Here is a 15,660-nt window from a genome sequence, read left to right on the forward strand (position 1 = left end):
AACTACTTTGTCTTACGAAAAGTGCTCTATAAATAAGTTATATTTATTATTTTTCTCAGCTCAAGCTGGTAAAACCTAATCAGATGCAGCCATAGCCAAGCACAATTATTTCTCAATTGCTAATAACTTTGGAACTATTCTAGGGGTGGTTGGCATTGTGGCTTTCTGGAGGTTTACATAAATATTGTTGTGTAGCTCTAATTATTTAATGCTATTGTGTAGTGACTTTCAGATAATACCAGTTGTAGATATTACTACTGGGGCAATGTATTCTCTGTTCATCTTCCATAGTCTTTCAATTTCCTCTCTGGATTGTCCTATCTGTAATAATGGATCAGTCGAAATATAACTGGTGGTTCTCTGACTCTAAAACTGGGTCACGTTTGTATTTATAGCAAGGTACGAGTTCTTTAGTGAGTTTGTATTTTAGAGCAGGATTTTGATGAAGTTTGCCACTTGATTGTGCCTGTGTAAGTAATCAGACTGAGTTATTATTATTTCTCTCACCTATGAGTTTAGCTCTCGAGCCGGTGTCTGTGATGAGTATGACCAAACGCGAGATCTTACTGTGCGGAAGCCGTCTCCGCTCGACAAAATGTATGGAAACGCCGCCTGAAGTTAAGGCGGCCCCGAAGGCGAATGAAGCGGAGACCACGCTTCGGTCGCCGTTGTTGTTATTGACGATCGGATGCCGCGCCCACCCGCTCCAGGGCGGACAGCCGGTCGCGCCACGTGACCCGGTGACGTCGGCAGCTCCCCCGCCCGTGCTCGCAGCCGTGAGCGGCGCGCGCACTTACACACACGGGCTGACTTGGGCGGTCTGCTCGGAGCTCCGGTTCAAGCTCGCTGGTCAGCGGTACCCTCCGGACCCCGCTCTCTTTCGCCATGGTGTCGAGAATGGAGGAGGATCCGCCGGGTAAGGTTCAGGGCCGCCTGAGGGAGGAGGAGGAGTAGGAGTAGGAGGTGATGGTAACGACGGCGGGGGTGAAGTAATCAGGCTGAGTGAGGCTTGGGAGTGAAGGCGATCAGACTGAGGGGAAGGCAGGGAGGGGGGATCAGACTGAGGGGAAGGGAGGGGGGATCAGACTGAGGGGAAGGGAGGGAGTGGGGATCAGACTGAGGGGAGGGGAGTGAGGGAGATCAGACTGAGGGGAGGGGAGTGACGGGGATCAGACTGAGCTGAGGAGAGTGAGGGGGATCAGACTGAGGGGAAGGGAGGGAGGGGGGATCAGACTGAGGGGAAGGGAGGGGGGATCAGTCTGAGGGGAAGGGAGGGAGGGGGGATCAGACTGAGGGGAGGGGAGTGAGGGAGATCAGACTGAGGGGAGGGGAGTGACGGGGATCAGACTGAAGGGAAGGGAGGGGGGATCAGACTGAGGGGAAGGGAGGGAGGGGGGATCAGACTGAGGGGAGGGGAGTGAGGGAGATCAGACTGAGGGGAGGGGAGTGACGGGGATCAGACTGAGCTGAGGAGAGTGAGGGGGATCAGACTGAGGGGAAGGGAGGGAGGGGGATCAGACTGAGGGGAAGGGAGGGGGGATCAGACTGAGGGGAAGGGAGGGGGGATCAGACTGAGGGGAAGGGAGGGAGGGGGGATCAGACTGGGAGGGGAGTGACGGGGATCAGACTGAGCTGAGGAGAGTGAGGGGGATCAGACTGGGAAGGGAGGGAGGGGTTCAGACAGGGGAGGGGAGTGACGGGGATCAGACTGGGGAGGGGAGTGAGTGGGATCAGACTCTGAGGGGAGTGAGGGGGATCAGACTGAGGGGAAGGGAGGGAGGGGTTCAGACTGAGGGGAGGGGAGTGGAGTGAGGGGGATCAGACTGAGAGGTGGGGAGAGGGGATCAGACTGAGTGGTTGTGATTCGGCTGAGGGGTTGAGTGGAAGGAAGTGAGTGGTGATCTGGGTGAGGTGAGTGAGACTGAGAGGGATCAGACTGATGAGTGGGAGGTGGGGGTGTGAGGTGATCAGTGTGAGGAGCATCAGGGTGATGGGAGTGAGGAAGAGTTGTGAGGGGGAGAGGGTGGATATGAGGGGTGTTGGAGGCTAAGGAGGAAGAGTAGTGCGAGGGTCGGGAAATAAGAGGGATGGGGTTGAGGAGGAGGAGATGTATGAGGGCTGTCATCCTGTGGGTGGGGGTGTGAGCGAGAAGGGGACCATGTTGAGGTTGGGGGTGTGAATGATGGTGAGGGGTGGGAAATCTCGAGGGTTCCTCATTCCCCTTCCATGCTTCCAAAACTGAGGAATGGTTTTGTGTCCTATTCCTCAGTCCCTCCGGTGACAAAGGGTGGGGACAGAGCATTTGGATGGGGTTGTGTATTTGTGTCGGTCTTCTTCCGCAGAAACAGTAACAGGCTCCACATCACTGAGGGTGGTGAGGGCAGCAGTGGTTGTGATTAGACTGTTTATGTCAGTGCCTCTGAATAACAAACTTGTTACTAGTGACATGAATTCAGCAGTGCTAATGTGCATTAATCTTGCATGTATCACAGACTTGTGTATGTCTTTGTAACCTGCTGTTATTTAATTACCATATTTTTTTATGCATCGAGAGGATAGTTTTAGAGGTGTTATTTGCAGAATTAAATTTGATATGTTCTTTCTCCACCCCTGTTTAACCCCTTTCTCCTATAGGTTGGAGAACGGGGTTATTTTCATTTTGATCTCTTTGACTTGCAAATGATGGAAGTGCGTGAACCTCTGGTGCCTAGAGTTGTGTAATACAACAGGTTACACATTTCGGTCTCAGCTGTGGTTGTGGTCTGTTTCACTGTACAGGGAGAGGGAGACAGAGAGGGTGTGTTTTAATGCAACTTGATTGATCAGTTCAACTAGGCATCGTTAGTATTGAGCGTACGATACTGCAGTGTGTCTTGAAAAACAATCTGGAACAAGTTAGCCAGTCCAGCAGCATCTGTTGGGAGTGGGAAGGGGGTTGGTATTGTCAATTTTCGCTACTAAGGGTTTTCCAGGGTTGTAATGTCTGATACCAAGGGGCAAGCATTTAAGCTGAGAGGGGGTAATTTCAAAGGAGATGTGAGGGGCAGGTCTTTTACACAGAGAGTGGTGGGTGCCTGAAGTACACTGACTGACGTAGTGATAGAGGCAGATACATTAGGGACTTTTAAATGACATTTAGATAGGCACATGAATGTGAGGATGACGGAAGGATGAGGACGTTGTGTAGGCAGAAGAGATTAGTTAGTAATTTGATTATTAATTTAATTGGATCGGCACAACATTGTGGGCAGAAGGGCCTGTTCCTGTGCTGTACTCTTCTACGTTCTACTGTGCCATTAAACTATTGGGTGTCACAAGTTTACCCAATAGTGCTTCTCCGATGTGAAAACTAAGGGAATATCAAACAATTATTTATTTTAATTATCTAATTTAGTTACCTTCTGATCTCCACTTCCAGCAGGGTCACTGCTTAATAATGCGACCTTTTGGCTAATTTTTCTTTCTTTCTTTCTAAATCTTTTTATTAGTATTAGTAATATGGACAGAATACAAATGATATATTGATAAAGAAATTACCAACATACACATTCCATCACATATGAAAAAAAAACATACATAATAGTTACAATATATATGAGTTTACCAAGACCTAAGCCATAAGATATATGTATGGACATAGTAAATCTAAATATTTCATAATGTATAGTATAAAGAAAACAGAAAAAGGAAAGAAAAAAAAACAAAAAAAAATTTTTATAATGCAAAACTAGCTAATCTAATAACTATAACTAATAAGTAATAAAAAAAGAAACAAAAAAAAGAGAAGGAAAAAAAAGGGGGGCTGTTTATAATATCTCACAAAAATAAGTATTCATCAATGCCATCACTTCCGGTCCTCTCAAAATACATAAGCTAAAAGCTGGGAAATCAAATGAACTTGGCACAGGGTCATATTACATCATATGAAAATGTTGAATAAATGGTCTCCATAACTTTTCAAATTTAATAGAAGTCTCAAAAGTACCACTTCTAATTTTTTCTAAATTTAAACATAACATAGTTTGAGAGAACCAATTAAATACAGTGGGAGGATCAAAATTTTTCTGTTCCACCCCCCACCACCAATCACCACCTCAAACTGGGAGGCTGGTCAAAGTCAAATTTATTATCAAAGTAAGTATTTGTTACCCTGAGATTCATTTTCTTGCAGGAAAATAAAGAAATACAATAAACATTATTATACATAAAAAGATTGACAGATAATGTGTAAAAGAAAGTAAATTATGCAAATTTTAAAAATCAAGAATACGAGTTGTAAAAAGTCCATGAAAGTGAGTCTGTAGATTATAGAATCAAGTCCAAGTTGTGCTGAGTGAAGTTATCCACATTGGTTCAAGAGCTTGATGGTTTTAGTGTAATAATTGTTCCTGAACCTAGTGTTGTAAGGCTCCTGTATCTCCTGCCCGCTGGTAGCAGCGAGAAGAGAGCATGGTGGTGGTCGTCCCTGATGATGGATGCTGCTTTCTTGTGTCAGTGCTCCATGTAAATGTGATCAATGGCAGGGATGGCTGTGTCTATAATGGACTGGGTTGTATCCATCATTTTATGTAGACCAGGGTTCTCAACCTGTGGTCAACAGACCCCTGGGTTAATGGTAGGGGTGCATGGTTGGGAACCCCTGCTGTAGACTGATGTCTATTTGATCATTACTCTAACAATATCTAACTTGACACAATCTCAGTGAAAACATTTTAAAATAGAATTTTGTTCAGAGTAGACATAACATTATTTTATCATCAATTTAAAATTACTTAAAATTGGATGAATTGCTTGAACTGCTGGAGGATTTAGCACTGGAAACTAGGTTGTCCATCATTCCTGTGTCAGTTAAAACAATCACATTGTTAACATTTATGATGTATCTCTGATATTCATTGTTCTATGGATATTTAGCAGGTCTTTGCCAATTATTTGCTGTATTTGTGCCAGTAGACAGGGGCAGTGTGTCCAGCTATCTGTTTTCTATTTTAATCTGCATTCCTGAAGCCTTCAAACATTCATTGTTTTTCTTTTCATAGAGTAACTACAGTACACTCAGTGGCCACTTTATTTGGTACATCAGTGGAACTCAGTGTTTGCTGTTGTAGCCCATCCACTTGAAGCATTGATGTGTTGTGCATTCAGAGATGCTCTTCAGCACACCACACCGTTATAATGCCAGATTTTTTTTTGAGCATTGGCATTCTCTTCTGACTTCTCGCATTAACAAGGCATTTTTATCCGCAGAACTTCTGTTCACTGGATGTTTGTTGTTTTTCACACTATTCTCTGTAAATTCTAGAGACTTTTGTGCAAGAAAATCCCAATAGATCAGCAGTTTGAGATACTCAAATCACATTGTCTGGCACTGGCAATCATTCCACGGTCAAAGTCACTTAGATCACAGTTCTTTCCCTTTCTAATGCTGAGACTGAACAATAGATGAACCTCTTGACCACGTCTTCATCCTTTTATGGATTGAGTTGCTACCAGATGGTTGGCCTATTAGATATTTGCATTAATGAGCAGGTATATTTAATAAAGTGGCCACTGAGTATATTTTTGTGAGAATCCAGGAGGATGACAATGTAATCTTGGCAGAAGGTTTAAGCTGTTTGATCTTGCTATAGTTTACTGCCTTCCATGCTTCTCCAGACATGGTTGGTAGGGTTTGAACAACTTTCCCGGATGGTCATTGATGTTACAAAAACTGTACTGTTGCTCTCTACACCGTGCCTCTTCTGTCATTGTAGATTTTTCCCCTGTACCTAATCTCACTTGCTTTTAGTTTTGTTGACCCTCACAACAAATTTCATGACATATTCCAGTGATAGTAAACCTGATTCTGACTTTTGTAATACTCTAGCCTCTGGCATCTGATGAGGATATTTTACTCCATCATCTTTCTGCATTGCCATAATCTTCCAAGGAAGAATCCTGAGGTATTATTCACTGAAGAGTAATATGTTTCAGGCGGCAGACTCCTGTTAATGTTGACTGGTTGTATTGAAACCTACCGAATATTGAAAGGCCTAGGTGGAGTGAACATAGAGAGGATGTTTCCTCTAGTGGGAGAGCCTAGGACAAGAGGGCACAGCCTCAGAATAGAAGTATGTTCCTTTAGAAATGAGTAGAGGAAGTATTTATTTTGCCAGAGGTTGGTGAATCTGGAATTCATTGTCACAGATGGCTGTAGGGGCCAAGTCATTGGGTTTATTTAAAGCGGAGGTTGATAGTTTCTTGATTAGTAATGACATCAAAGGTTAGGGGGAGAAGGCAGGAGAATGGAATTGAGATTGAATGGCAGCGCAGAATCAATGGACCAAGTGACCTAATTCAGCTCCAATGTCTTAAGATCTTATGATTGAGGAACAAGAGGCTGCATATGCTGGAATGTATTGCTTTTTGAATGTTGACTGGTTACTTTATTAATCTTTGGAAACATGGGGTGGTTTGCATATGTAATATAGTTGCTAAGACAGCCTTCGTAATAAATTCCCCTTAGAAATAAATTATTAGACACTTTAATTTGTGTTCATCGCCCCCTCAGTTGCAGTAATACTCAATACCCTCTTCAAATTGTTTTCAGTAGAGCTCAGTCACATTCTTTTTGTCTGATAAATGGTTATGGCATTCTTATTTGCACCCTTCCTCTCATATACAATCTGTTTCTTTTTTCAGAATAGTCTCAGCAGAAGTATTTGCAGGCTAGGGTAGTGTAGGCCGGCAACTCAGTATGCTGGGAATACAGTTGGCTAACCCTGACAAGACTTTTCCTATAGGTTGTCATCTTATTTTTCCTGAGTAGATGTAAAAAATAGTTCCCATGACTGGAAATGTAATTTTCCCTGCCTCTACAATTGTCTTTTTTGTAAGGTACAGTAATTTTTTTCATGTTTTTTTGCTTCTCTTGTCAGCAGCTTTGTGCTACCTGCATTGTATTCTGATTCCTGCTTTAATTCCCTGAATGTTTCTTTTTGTTGTAAGGAAATATTTCTAAAGAATTCTCTGAAACTAGTCAGTTTTCACTGTAAGGAAGTGTTCAAGATTGTTTAATGTAATTTCCAGTACACAAGTGTAAAAGAGAGCAAAATAATTGTTTTTCTAAATCCGATGCATTTAAAAACAAAACCCTATAAGATACAGAACACAATAATTAAAAAAATAAATAAAAATACACAAGCTAGCTTGTATGGATATATAGATTGATAGTATGTCCATCAAGTGACAGGAGTGTCTATGTATAAGGTGACTAAGAGGAAATGATAACGTAGTGGTTATGGGGGTGGGTGGGGTGTTGATCAGCCTTACTACTTGGGGAAAGTAACCACATTGAACACTTGTAACACTTGTTGCTTGAGAATTGAGTCTTTCCTCTTGAAGTGGGAAATTTAGCCAACAGACATTACAAAATGTATTTTGCAGGTGGAAGGAAATAGCCTGGATTTGAACCTCAGAAATGTCTAGTATAAGTTTGGATCATTACAGATCTATTCAACTGACTGGGATTATTCTCAGAGTTGAAATTTGGGGTGCAGTGTGGCAGGGGTAGAGAAAGAGGGTGAGAGAAAGAAAGTGATAAATGCTTTACCCATAGTTAGGGATGTTCAAACAGATGGGACATAATTAGGAACAAAGAAATATAATAGAATCAATGAAAAAGACTAACAACCAATGTGTAAAAGATAAACTGCAAATACAAAAAAATACTGAGAACATTGCTCCTCATCTCTGTTCTAAAGGGACATCTTTGTATTCTGAGGTTGTGTCCTCTAATAATAGACTCCCCTACTATAGGAAACATCCTCTCCTCCTCCACTCTTCTAATTTTTGTATATCTGTGCACTTGTACTTCTACTGTGGCACTGTAATTTCCTTTGGAATTAATATAATATATATCTATCTATCTATCTTTCTAGGCCACTCAGTATTCAATAAATTTCAATGAGATTCTTCTAAACTCCAGCGAGTACAGGCCCAGAACCCTCAAACATTCCAAATATGTTAACCCTTTCATTCCTGGGGTCATTCGGTGAACTTCCTCTGGATCTTCTCATTTCCTGCACATCCTCTTGGATAAGGGGGCAAATGTTGGCATATGGGACTAACTTGAGTGGGGCATCTTGGTTGGCATGGACCAATTGGGCTGAAGGTTCAGTGTTGGGGTGAGTGTAGTTAGCCCCTCTGGTTCGAGAGCCTAGGTTAACTTTGATTCAAGTTTATTTATCACATGTACATCCGGGATCAGGCGTGATGGAATGGTGGAGCTGACTCGATGGGCTGAGTGGCCTAATTCTGCTCCTGTGTCTTTTGGCCTTATGAAAACAAAGTGAAATGTGTTGTTTCCATTAACTACCATCAAGGATGTGCTGGGTGCAGCCTGCAAGTATTGCCACACATTCTGGTGCCAACATAACATGCCCACAATGTTCAGCAGAACAGCACAACAAGCAACAAAACAACAACAGCAAAACAAACCCCATTCCTCCCTCCCACCCACGATCATATAGTCTTCTAATCCCAGAACAGGCTGCTTTCTTCTGCCTCTGGTGGACTTGGACTCATTGAAAATTATCAGTTAGTATATAATAAATGCTGTGTTTCTCTATGGTATGGGTGGTTTGAAGTGGGATCTGTGAAGGAGAAATAGTTCAGTGCAGGTAACTGGAATTGGAGATTTGTGCTTTGATTTGCCTATATTTGTGTATATGTTTGCCCTTGAGGAATCATTTAACTATAATATCCATTTTCTGTTGGAGAAACTGAAGTTAGGGATGAGAGGAGATATAACAGTAAGGTGGTATAGCAGTGTATTACAACCCCAGTGACTTAAGTTCAATTCCTGCAGTTGTCTCTAAGGAGCTTGTACATTCTCCCCTTGACTGTGTGGGTTTCCTCCAGGTGCTTCGGTTTCCTCATACATTCCAAAGACGTACCGGTTAGTAGATTAGTTGTTGACTTGAGTGTAATTAGGCAGCATGGGCTCATTGGGTGAGAAGTGTCTTTTACCATGCTGTATTGCTAAGTAATAAAATTTAAAAAATAAGAATCACATTATGTAAATTGTGAGTGATTCTTTCTGGCACATGATTCATAAAAGTCTGGTGCGTGGGTCCAGCTAGTAATTTATCATTTATATAATTTATTGTAGACAAAAATGGGGAATTATGACTCATTTATATTGGGCGTTTCTGAGACCGTATTTAGAGTACTGTGTGCATTGTTGGTTTCCTTATTTAATGAAGGATATAAATGCCTTAGAAGTGGTTCAGATGTTTATTTGACCTGTAAAGAAAGATTGGATAGATGTGCCCTCTGATAGAGTTTAGAAGAGTGAAAAGAGACTTGATTTGTATCTATTTTTCACACGTATGGTATGGTGGCATCTGTTAGTCTCGTGAGACCATGGATCTGCGCCTGGAAAGCCTTACTTCAGTCTATGTTGGTAGAGCAACGTCTGTTGTGGCTGTGGATGCCCACACGGGAGTGACAGTCTCAGCAGCAGCGACTGCACTTGAAGGCGCTGTCCTCTGGTGTTGTCCTGGTGCTGTTTTTTTGGCAAGTGCGCTTTTCTTCAGCAGCAAGCCTCAGCTTCTCTTCTCCTCTTTTTAGACCTCTGCGTAGTTCCAGCCTCCAGTGAGAGTGATCACTTGCAATGTCCTCCTACTTCTTGACGTTTACGTTCAGTGACTTCATGTCTCTCTTGCAGACATCTTTGAAACGAAGATGGGGCCGCCCTTGTGTTCTCTTGCCAGAGGCTAGTTCCCCGTACAGCAGGTCTTTTGGGATCCTCCTGTCTGATGTGCGGTGTACATGGCCCAGCCAGCGGAGACGGGGTTGTTGGAGCAGGGTGAAGAGGCTGGGTATCTGGGTGCAGGCTAGGACCTCATTGTTTGTGAGGTCGATCAATCCACTTGATGTCCAGGATGCGTCTTAGGCTGTGAAGGTGGAAGACGTTGAGACGTTGCTCTTGTCTGGAGTAGAGGCTCCAGGTCTTGCTGCAGTAAAGCAGTGTGCTGAGGACGCAGGCCCGGTAGACTGCAACCTTGGTGTGCATTGTCAGCTTTCTGTTCTTCTAGACACTCTTTGTCAGCCTGGCGAATGTTGAGGCTGCTCGAACAATCCGTCTGTTGATCTCGGGGTCGAGGGAGAGACTGTCTGTGATGGTGGAGCCAAGGTATGTAAACTCGTGAACTACCTCCAGCTCGTAGTTGTTCATGGTAATGGCAGGGGGGTGCTCAATGCCTTGGCCCAACATATTGGTCTTCTTCAGGCTGATGGTCAAGCTGAAGTCCTGGCAGGCTCATGAGGCTGTCCATGAGGCGTTGCAGTTGCTCTTCAGAGTGTGTTGCCAATGCCGCATCGTCTGCAGAGAACATGTCCCTGATGAGTACTTCACAAACCTTGGTTTTCACCCTCAGCCAGGACAGACTGAATAGCCTCCCATCCAATCTGGTGTGAAGGTAGACACCATCAGCTGATGTTCCAAAGGCTGCGAAGAAGCTGCCGAACAGGGTGGGGGTAAGAACACAGTCCTGTTTCACACCACTGCGGATGTTGAAGGCCTCTGAAGAAGAGCCGTCAAACTGAACGATGCCCTTCATGTCTGTGTGGAACGACTGAACTATCCTGAGGATCCTTGGGGGACAACCAGTCCTGGCGAGGATTTTGAACAGGCTGTCTCTGCTCACAAGGTGGAAGGCCTTCGTGAGGTCAGTGAAAGCGACGTAGAGTAGTTGTCTTTGCTCTCTGCATTTCTCTTGTAGCTGTCAAAGGGAGAAGATCATGTCGATACAAACAGTGAAATGTATCATTTGCGTTAACAAACAACACAAGCTAAGGATGTGCTGCGGGCTGCCTGCAAACATCGCCATACATTCCAGTGTCAACGTGGCATTCCCAGAATACAACAACAATTTGACTGAAGCATGTAAGGTTGTGAGGGTTCCTGGGAGACTGGATGTGGAGAAGATTATGGCAGAATCTAGGGTGAGGAGGTGATATTTCAGCTCGGAGACCATTTATCTGAACCGAAAGGTCTCAAATCAGAAACTTTTAGTGTTACTTAACAGGCTGTGCTGCATCTATTATTAGAGTATTTCCAAAATTTCTTAGAATGAGGTGTCACTATAAAGATCAGAATCAGGATTTGTATCACTGGCATATGTCATGAAATTTGTTAATTTTGTGGCAGCAGTACAATGCAATACACAATATATAGGAAAAAAATTACTGTGTGTATGCGTGTGTATATAGTTTAATTAAATAAGCAAAAAATAGAAATAAAAAGTAGTTCGATAGTGTTCGTGGTCCAATGTCCATTCAGAAATTGGATGGCAAAGGGGAAGAAGCTGTTCCTGAATTGTTGAGTGTGTGCCTTCAGGCTTCTGTGCCAACTTCTTGATGGTAGCAATGAGAAGAGGGCTTGTCCTGGGTGGTGGGGGTCCTTAATGACTTTTGAGGCACCAGTCCTTGAAGATGTCTTAGATAAAAGTTAGTGCCCATGATGCAATTAATTTTACAACTCTGTGCAACTTCAATCCTGTGCATTAGCCTTCCTACCTCATACCAGACTGTGATGCAGCCAGTTCAAATGTTCTCTATGGTTCATCTGTAGACTTCTGCGAGTGTTTTAGGTGACATACCAAATCTCCTCAAACACCTAACAAAATACAGCCACTGTCTTGCGTTCTTTATAGCTGCATCGATATGTGGGGTCCAGGTTATGCCCTCGGAGATATTAACACCCTGGAGCTTGAAAGTGCTCACTCTCTCTACTTCTGGTGCCTTTATGAAGACTGGTGTGTGTCCACCACATCTTACCCTTTCTGAAGTCCACAATCCATTCTTTGGTCTTACGGATGTTGAGTGGCTGCGACACCACTTAACTAGCTGGGATATCTCCCTCCTGAACCTCATCACCATCTGATACAACAATGGTTGTATTATCTGTAATTTTATAGATGGCACTTGAGCTATGTGTAGCCATGAAGTCATGGGTGTAGAGCAGTGGGCTTTCCCATTTTAAAAAAAAGATGAGATACACTGGTTTCTTTGGGGGTGGTGAGTCTTTGAAATTTTCTTCCTTAGAGCCTGGAGGAAACAGTTTAGTAAAAGGTGGAGCATGCTTGAAGACTTAGCGACGTATTCAAGCTTTTAATTGGTATGTTTGTGCACTTGCACAAACCCTTTTGTGTTTTAAGTATCAAGAGATTTAGTGCTGCTTGTTTAATGAGGAGGAGAAAAGCTTCAGAATAACAATGATGTTACATAGATTGTGATTTTATTTCTGGTAACTATTATGCCTTGATATATGATGCATTGCATCTACAGTCTATTGTATTTAACATGTGACAGATTTGGTACTTTGTATGGAGTGACAATTACCACCCATGCAGATTTATAGACCAAGTTCAAGTTTAATGTCATGTGCACCCACACAGTACATAAAACAAAATATTACCACAAATAAGTTAATAGAATATAATTCAAAATGCATGTGAAGTGTGGGTACAGGTAGACAGTCAAACAGCTGACTGTCTTGGTGACAAGTTATTTCAAGTTTCAGTATATCATTTTACTAACTCAGTAATTCTGTAATTTTTTCAAAAGTTTTGGTTTATCAACATATTATAAGATACTTCCAAAATGTAATGAAGAAGTGAGCTGATATTTGCAAGCTGGTTTAAATTTGCCGTTTTTTTAATGCAAGGGGATATGTTAAATGATGCTCTGAATTCGAAGTTCAAAGTGAATTTATGATCAAAATAATAAATCTGATTGTCACCATACTACCCAGAGATTCATTTTCTTGTGGGCATTTGCAGTAAATAAAAAGAAACACAATAGAATCAATGAAAAGCTAACCACAAAAATGGAGAAACAACCAATGTTCATTAAACAAATTGTTCAAATATAAAAGAAAAATAAAATTATATTGAGAACATGCAAAAGACAACAAACTGGGTGAATAATAAATACATAAGTATCAAGAACATGAGATAAAGAGTCCTTGAAAGTGAGTCCATAGGTTGAACTAATTACACAGTGTTGGGGTGAATGAAGCTTGTTCAGAAGCCTGATGTTTGAAGGATAATAACTGTTCCTGAATCTAATGGTAATGGGCCTAAGGCTCTTGTACCTCCTTCCCAATGGCAGCAGGGAGTTGGTTTTGATTATAAAATTGTTTTGTCAGACAGAATCTATGGTATTTTGTTTTCATAGACTTTGCATATAAACATATAAAACTTAGACTAACTTTGAAAAACAAGCCCAATTATTTTCCTTGTCTATGCATGTGGTGTGTGTGTGTGTGTGTAGCTTTTGGCACCAGTTAACAAGGAGAGAGAATTATTTTTTACAAAATCCAGAGACTCAATAGTGGTTGAGGACGCAGGCAGGACAGAAGGCGATTGAAACAAATTAGGTGTGGTGGTTCATGAGCTTGGGGAAGTCTCAGATTTGATGATGTTGGATGAAATGACTGGAAAATATATTAAAAGGTTTGATGGAGATGAAAAAAATTGAGCATATGGGCCTAAAATGGAAATGTGGGCAAGGCAAGAGGTTGGAGATGAGAGAGGATTTGAGCATAAATCTAGTACTTACCTGGGATTCTAGTTAATTGGGGCACATTGGGACCAGTGCATTTGGCCCAATTAAGTGGCTGCCCCAATTAGCTGAAGTTTTATGGAAATAGTTTAAAAAGGTTGCAAAAAGACAACTTACCATTTAACTGACAAATAAATTGTGTATTTATATGAAATTCAGAACAAATAAAAACACTAACAATACTACTACAATGCTATTAAACTGTATTAGTTCCTAATAGTTATTGACGGAGCAATTCACTTAGTATAAGCTGCCTTGTCTTTTGACTGCTATTTAAAAACTTTCTCTTGACCACAGTGTTGTGTCTAACAGCGACACAAATGCACACAACTGACTAGTTAAAAACTGTTCGGCAATAATCTCCCATCCTAATTAAGTGGCATAGTGTCCCAAATAAATAAAGGAAATCTTGGCTATTTTCTCGACTAGTTTTGTTCTTTAAGAGTTGTCACAAATACGCAGCAGCCTGTCCGGATTATCGAATAGCCCAGTTAACTGGAAAACACTGAATATTTTATTTTTTTTAAGAATTTTGAGAAACCCATGGTTAAAATGTGCCTTTTCAATGTGAGTCCTTCATTGGAAACAGTAGTATGGAAATGATGTCACCTGTTTGGTTGGTTCTTTCACTGCAAATTAGGGAATTTTCCTGATGCTCTGGGCTGGAAAAGGTGGGAAACTTTATGAATCATTTCAGTGGAGGATTTTGCAACATTGTCCCAGGACAACGATCAAATCAGTACGCAACAGCAATCTCTCCCTAAGGGAAACTTATAGTCATGCATCATTGTATTAAAGTTAATGCCATGATAAAAGAGTGGACGGATTGTTTTTAAAAGGGTAGAGCTCACTGATATTTTTTAAGTTGATCTCTTTCTAATGAACATTAAGTGAAGCAACGGGATGAGAATTTTAGCAGATTGCTCTGGAATTTCTCTTCCCCCGTCCTCCTTTTCTGTTTCCATTCCCCATTCTGGCTCTCCTTTCACACCTTCTCATCTCCTTTCTTTCACTGTGTTCTCTTTTCAGATTTCTCCTCATTCAGCCTTTTACCTCTTCCACCTATCCCCTCCCAGTTTTTTACATCATCCCCTCCCCCTCCCACAGCTTCCCCTCATCTATCACCTGCCAGTTCATCACCCATCTTTGTATTCTAGCTTCTCTCCCCCTTTTTTTTTCAGTCCTGATGAAGGGTCTTGGCCCAAAATGTGGAATGCTTATTCCCCTCTATAAATGCTATATCTGACCTGCTGAGTTCTTCCAGCATTTTGTGTGTGTGTGTTTGTGTGTGTGTTGCTCAAGATTTCCAGCATCTGCAGACTCTTTTGTGTTCACGCTCTGGAACTTTACTTGCCCATTTGAAAAGCAGCTCTTTGGTACTGAGAAGATTGGCATAGAGTAAGGCAAGTGATTAACAATAAAATGGCAGGCAGATTTCCAAGAGTGACATTTACCAAACAGCAAGGGAGTAATTATTGAACGAAGAGATATCAATAAAGCAAACATCATATTAAGTCAGCGCTGACAGAAGCAGCTGGAAGGGATGCAAATCGGAACACCCACTTTGTTTTAGAATAAAAGCATGGCACATTGATGTGTTTCAAGTGGTTTTTGGAGCCATTTATATAGTAGGCAAATGTTTTGGGTACATGTGGGCAGAGCATCTGCTGGTATTCAGTTGAGTATTGAGGCTAAGTATATATTTAACAAAAGCATTTATGTTGAAGAAGGAACAATTGGAAAATGTGTAATTGTACTGGTCACTCGAGAGAAGCTTTAAGCTATTGTTTATGTGCGTAGGAGTGGAACTTGGGGTGGTTGTGGAAAGTGGACTGGTTAATGATGATTAGTGTTGCCCCAGAGGGTTTAATGTCTGGATTTCATTATGTTTGCTAATAAAGTCCATAAGGAAATTATAAACCAAATATCTGAAATGTGATTTTCTCAAGTGTAGAATTCTCCCTATTTTTGTCCCTCTCTTTTGGCACTCTCTGTTGACAGGATGTGAAAGTGGGCTGCAGGCATGCTCTTGGGGTTGGAGTTGTTATA

At 41.9% G+C, this 15,660-nt stretch overlaps 1 protein-coding gene across 1 annotated transcript in view; it reads left to right on the forward strand.

Annotated features, from left to right (window-relative positions):
• Positions 1-763: 763 nt before the first annotated feature.
• Positions 764-15,660, forward strand: part of LOC132399058 (cytohesin-3) — a 117,437-nt gene continuing 102,540 nt past the window's right edge. The window contains exon 1 of the mRNA XM_059978986.1: positions 764-916. Within this exon, the coding sequence (XP_059834969.1) occupies positions 886-916 (31 nt within the window). The 5' untranslated portion in view covers positions 764-885. The remainder of the gene's footprint in view (positions 917-15,660) is intronic.

The sequence above is a fragment of the Hypanus sabinus genome, chromosome 9 (genome assembly GCF_030144855.1).
Source record: "Hypanus sabinus isolate sHypSab1 chromosome 9, sHypSab1.hap1, whole genome shotgun sequence".
Lineage (NCBI taxonomy): Eukaryota > Metazoa > Chordata > Chondrichthyes > Myliobatiformes > Dasyatidae > Hypanus > Hypanus sabinus.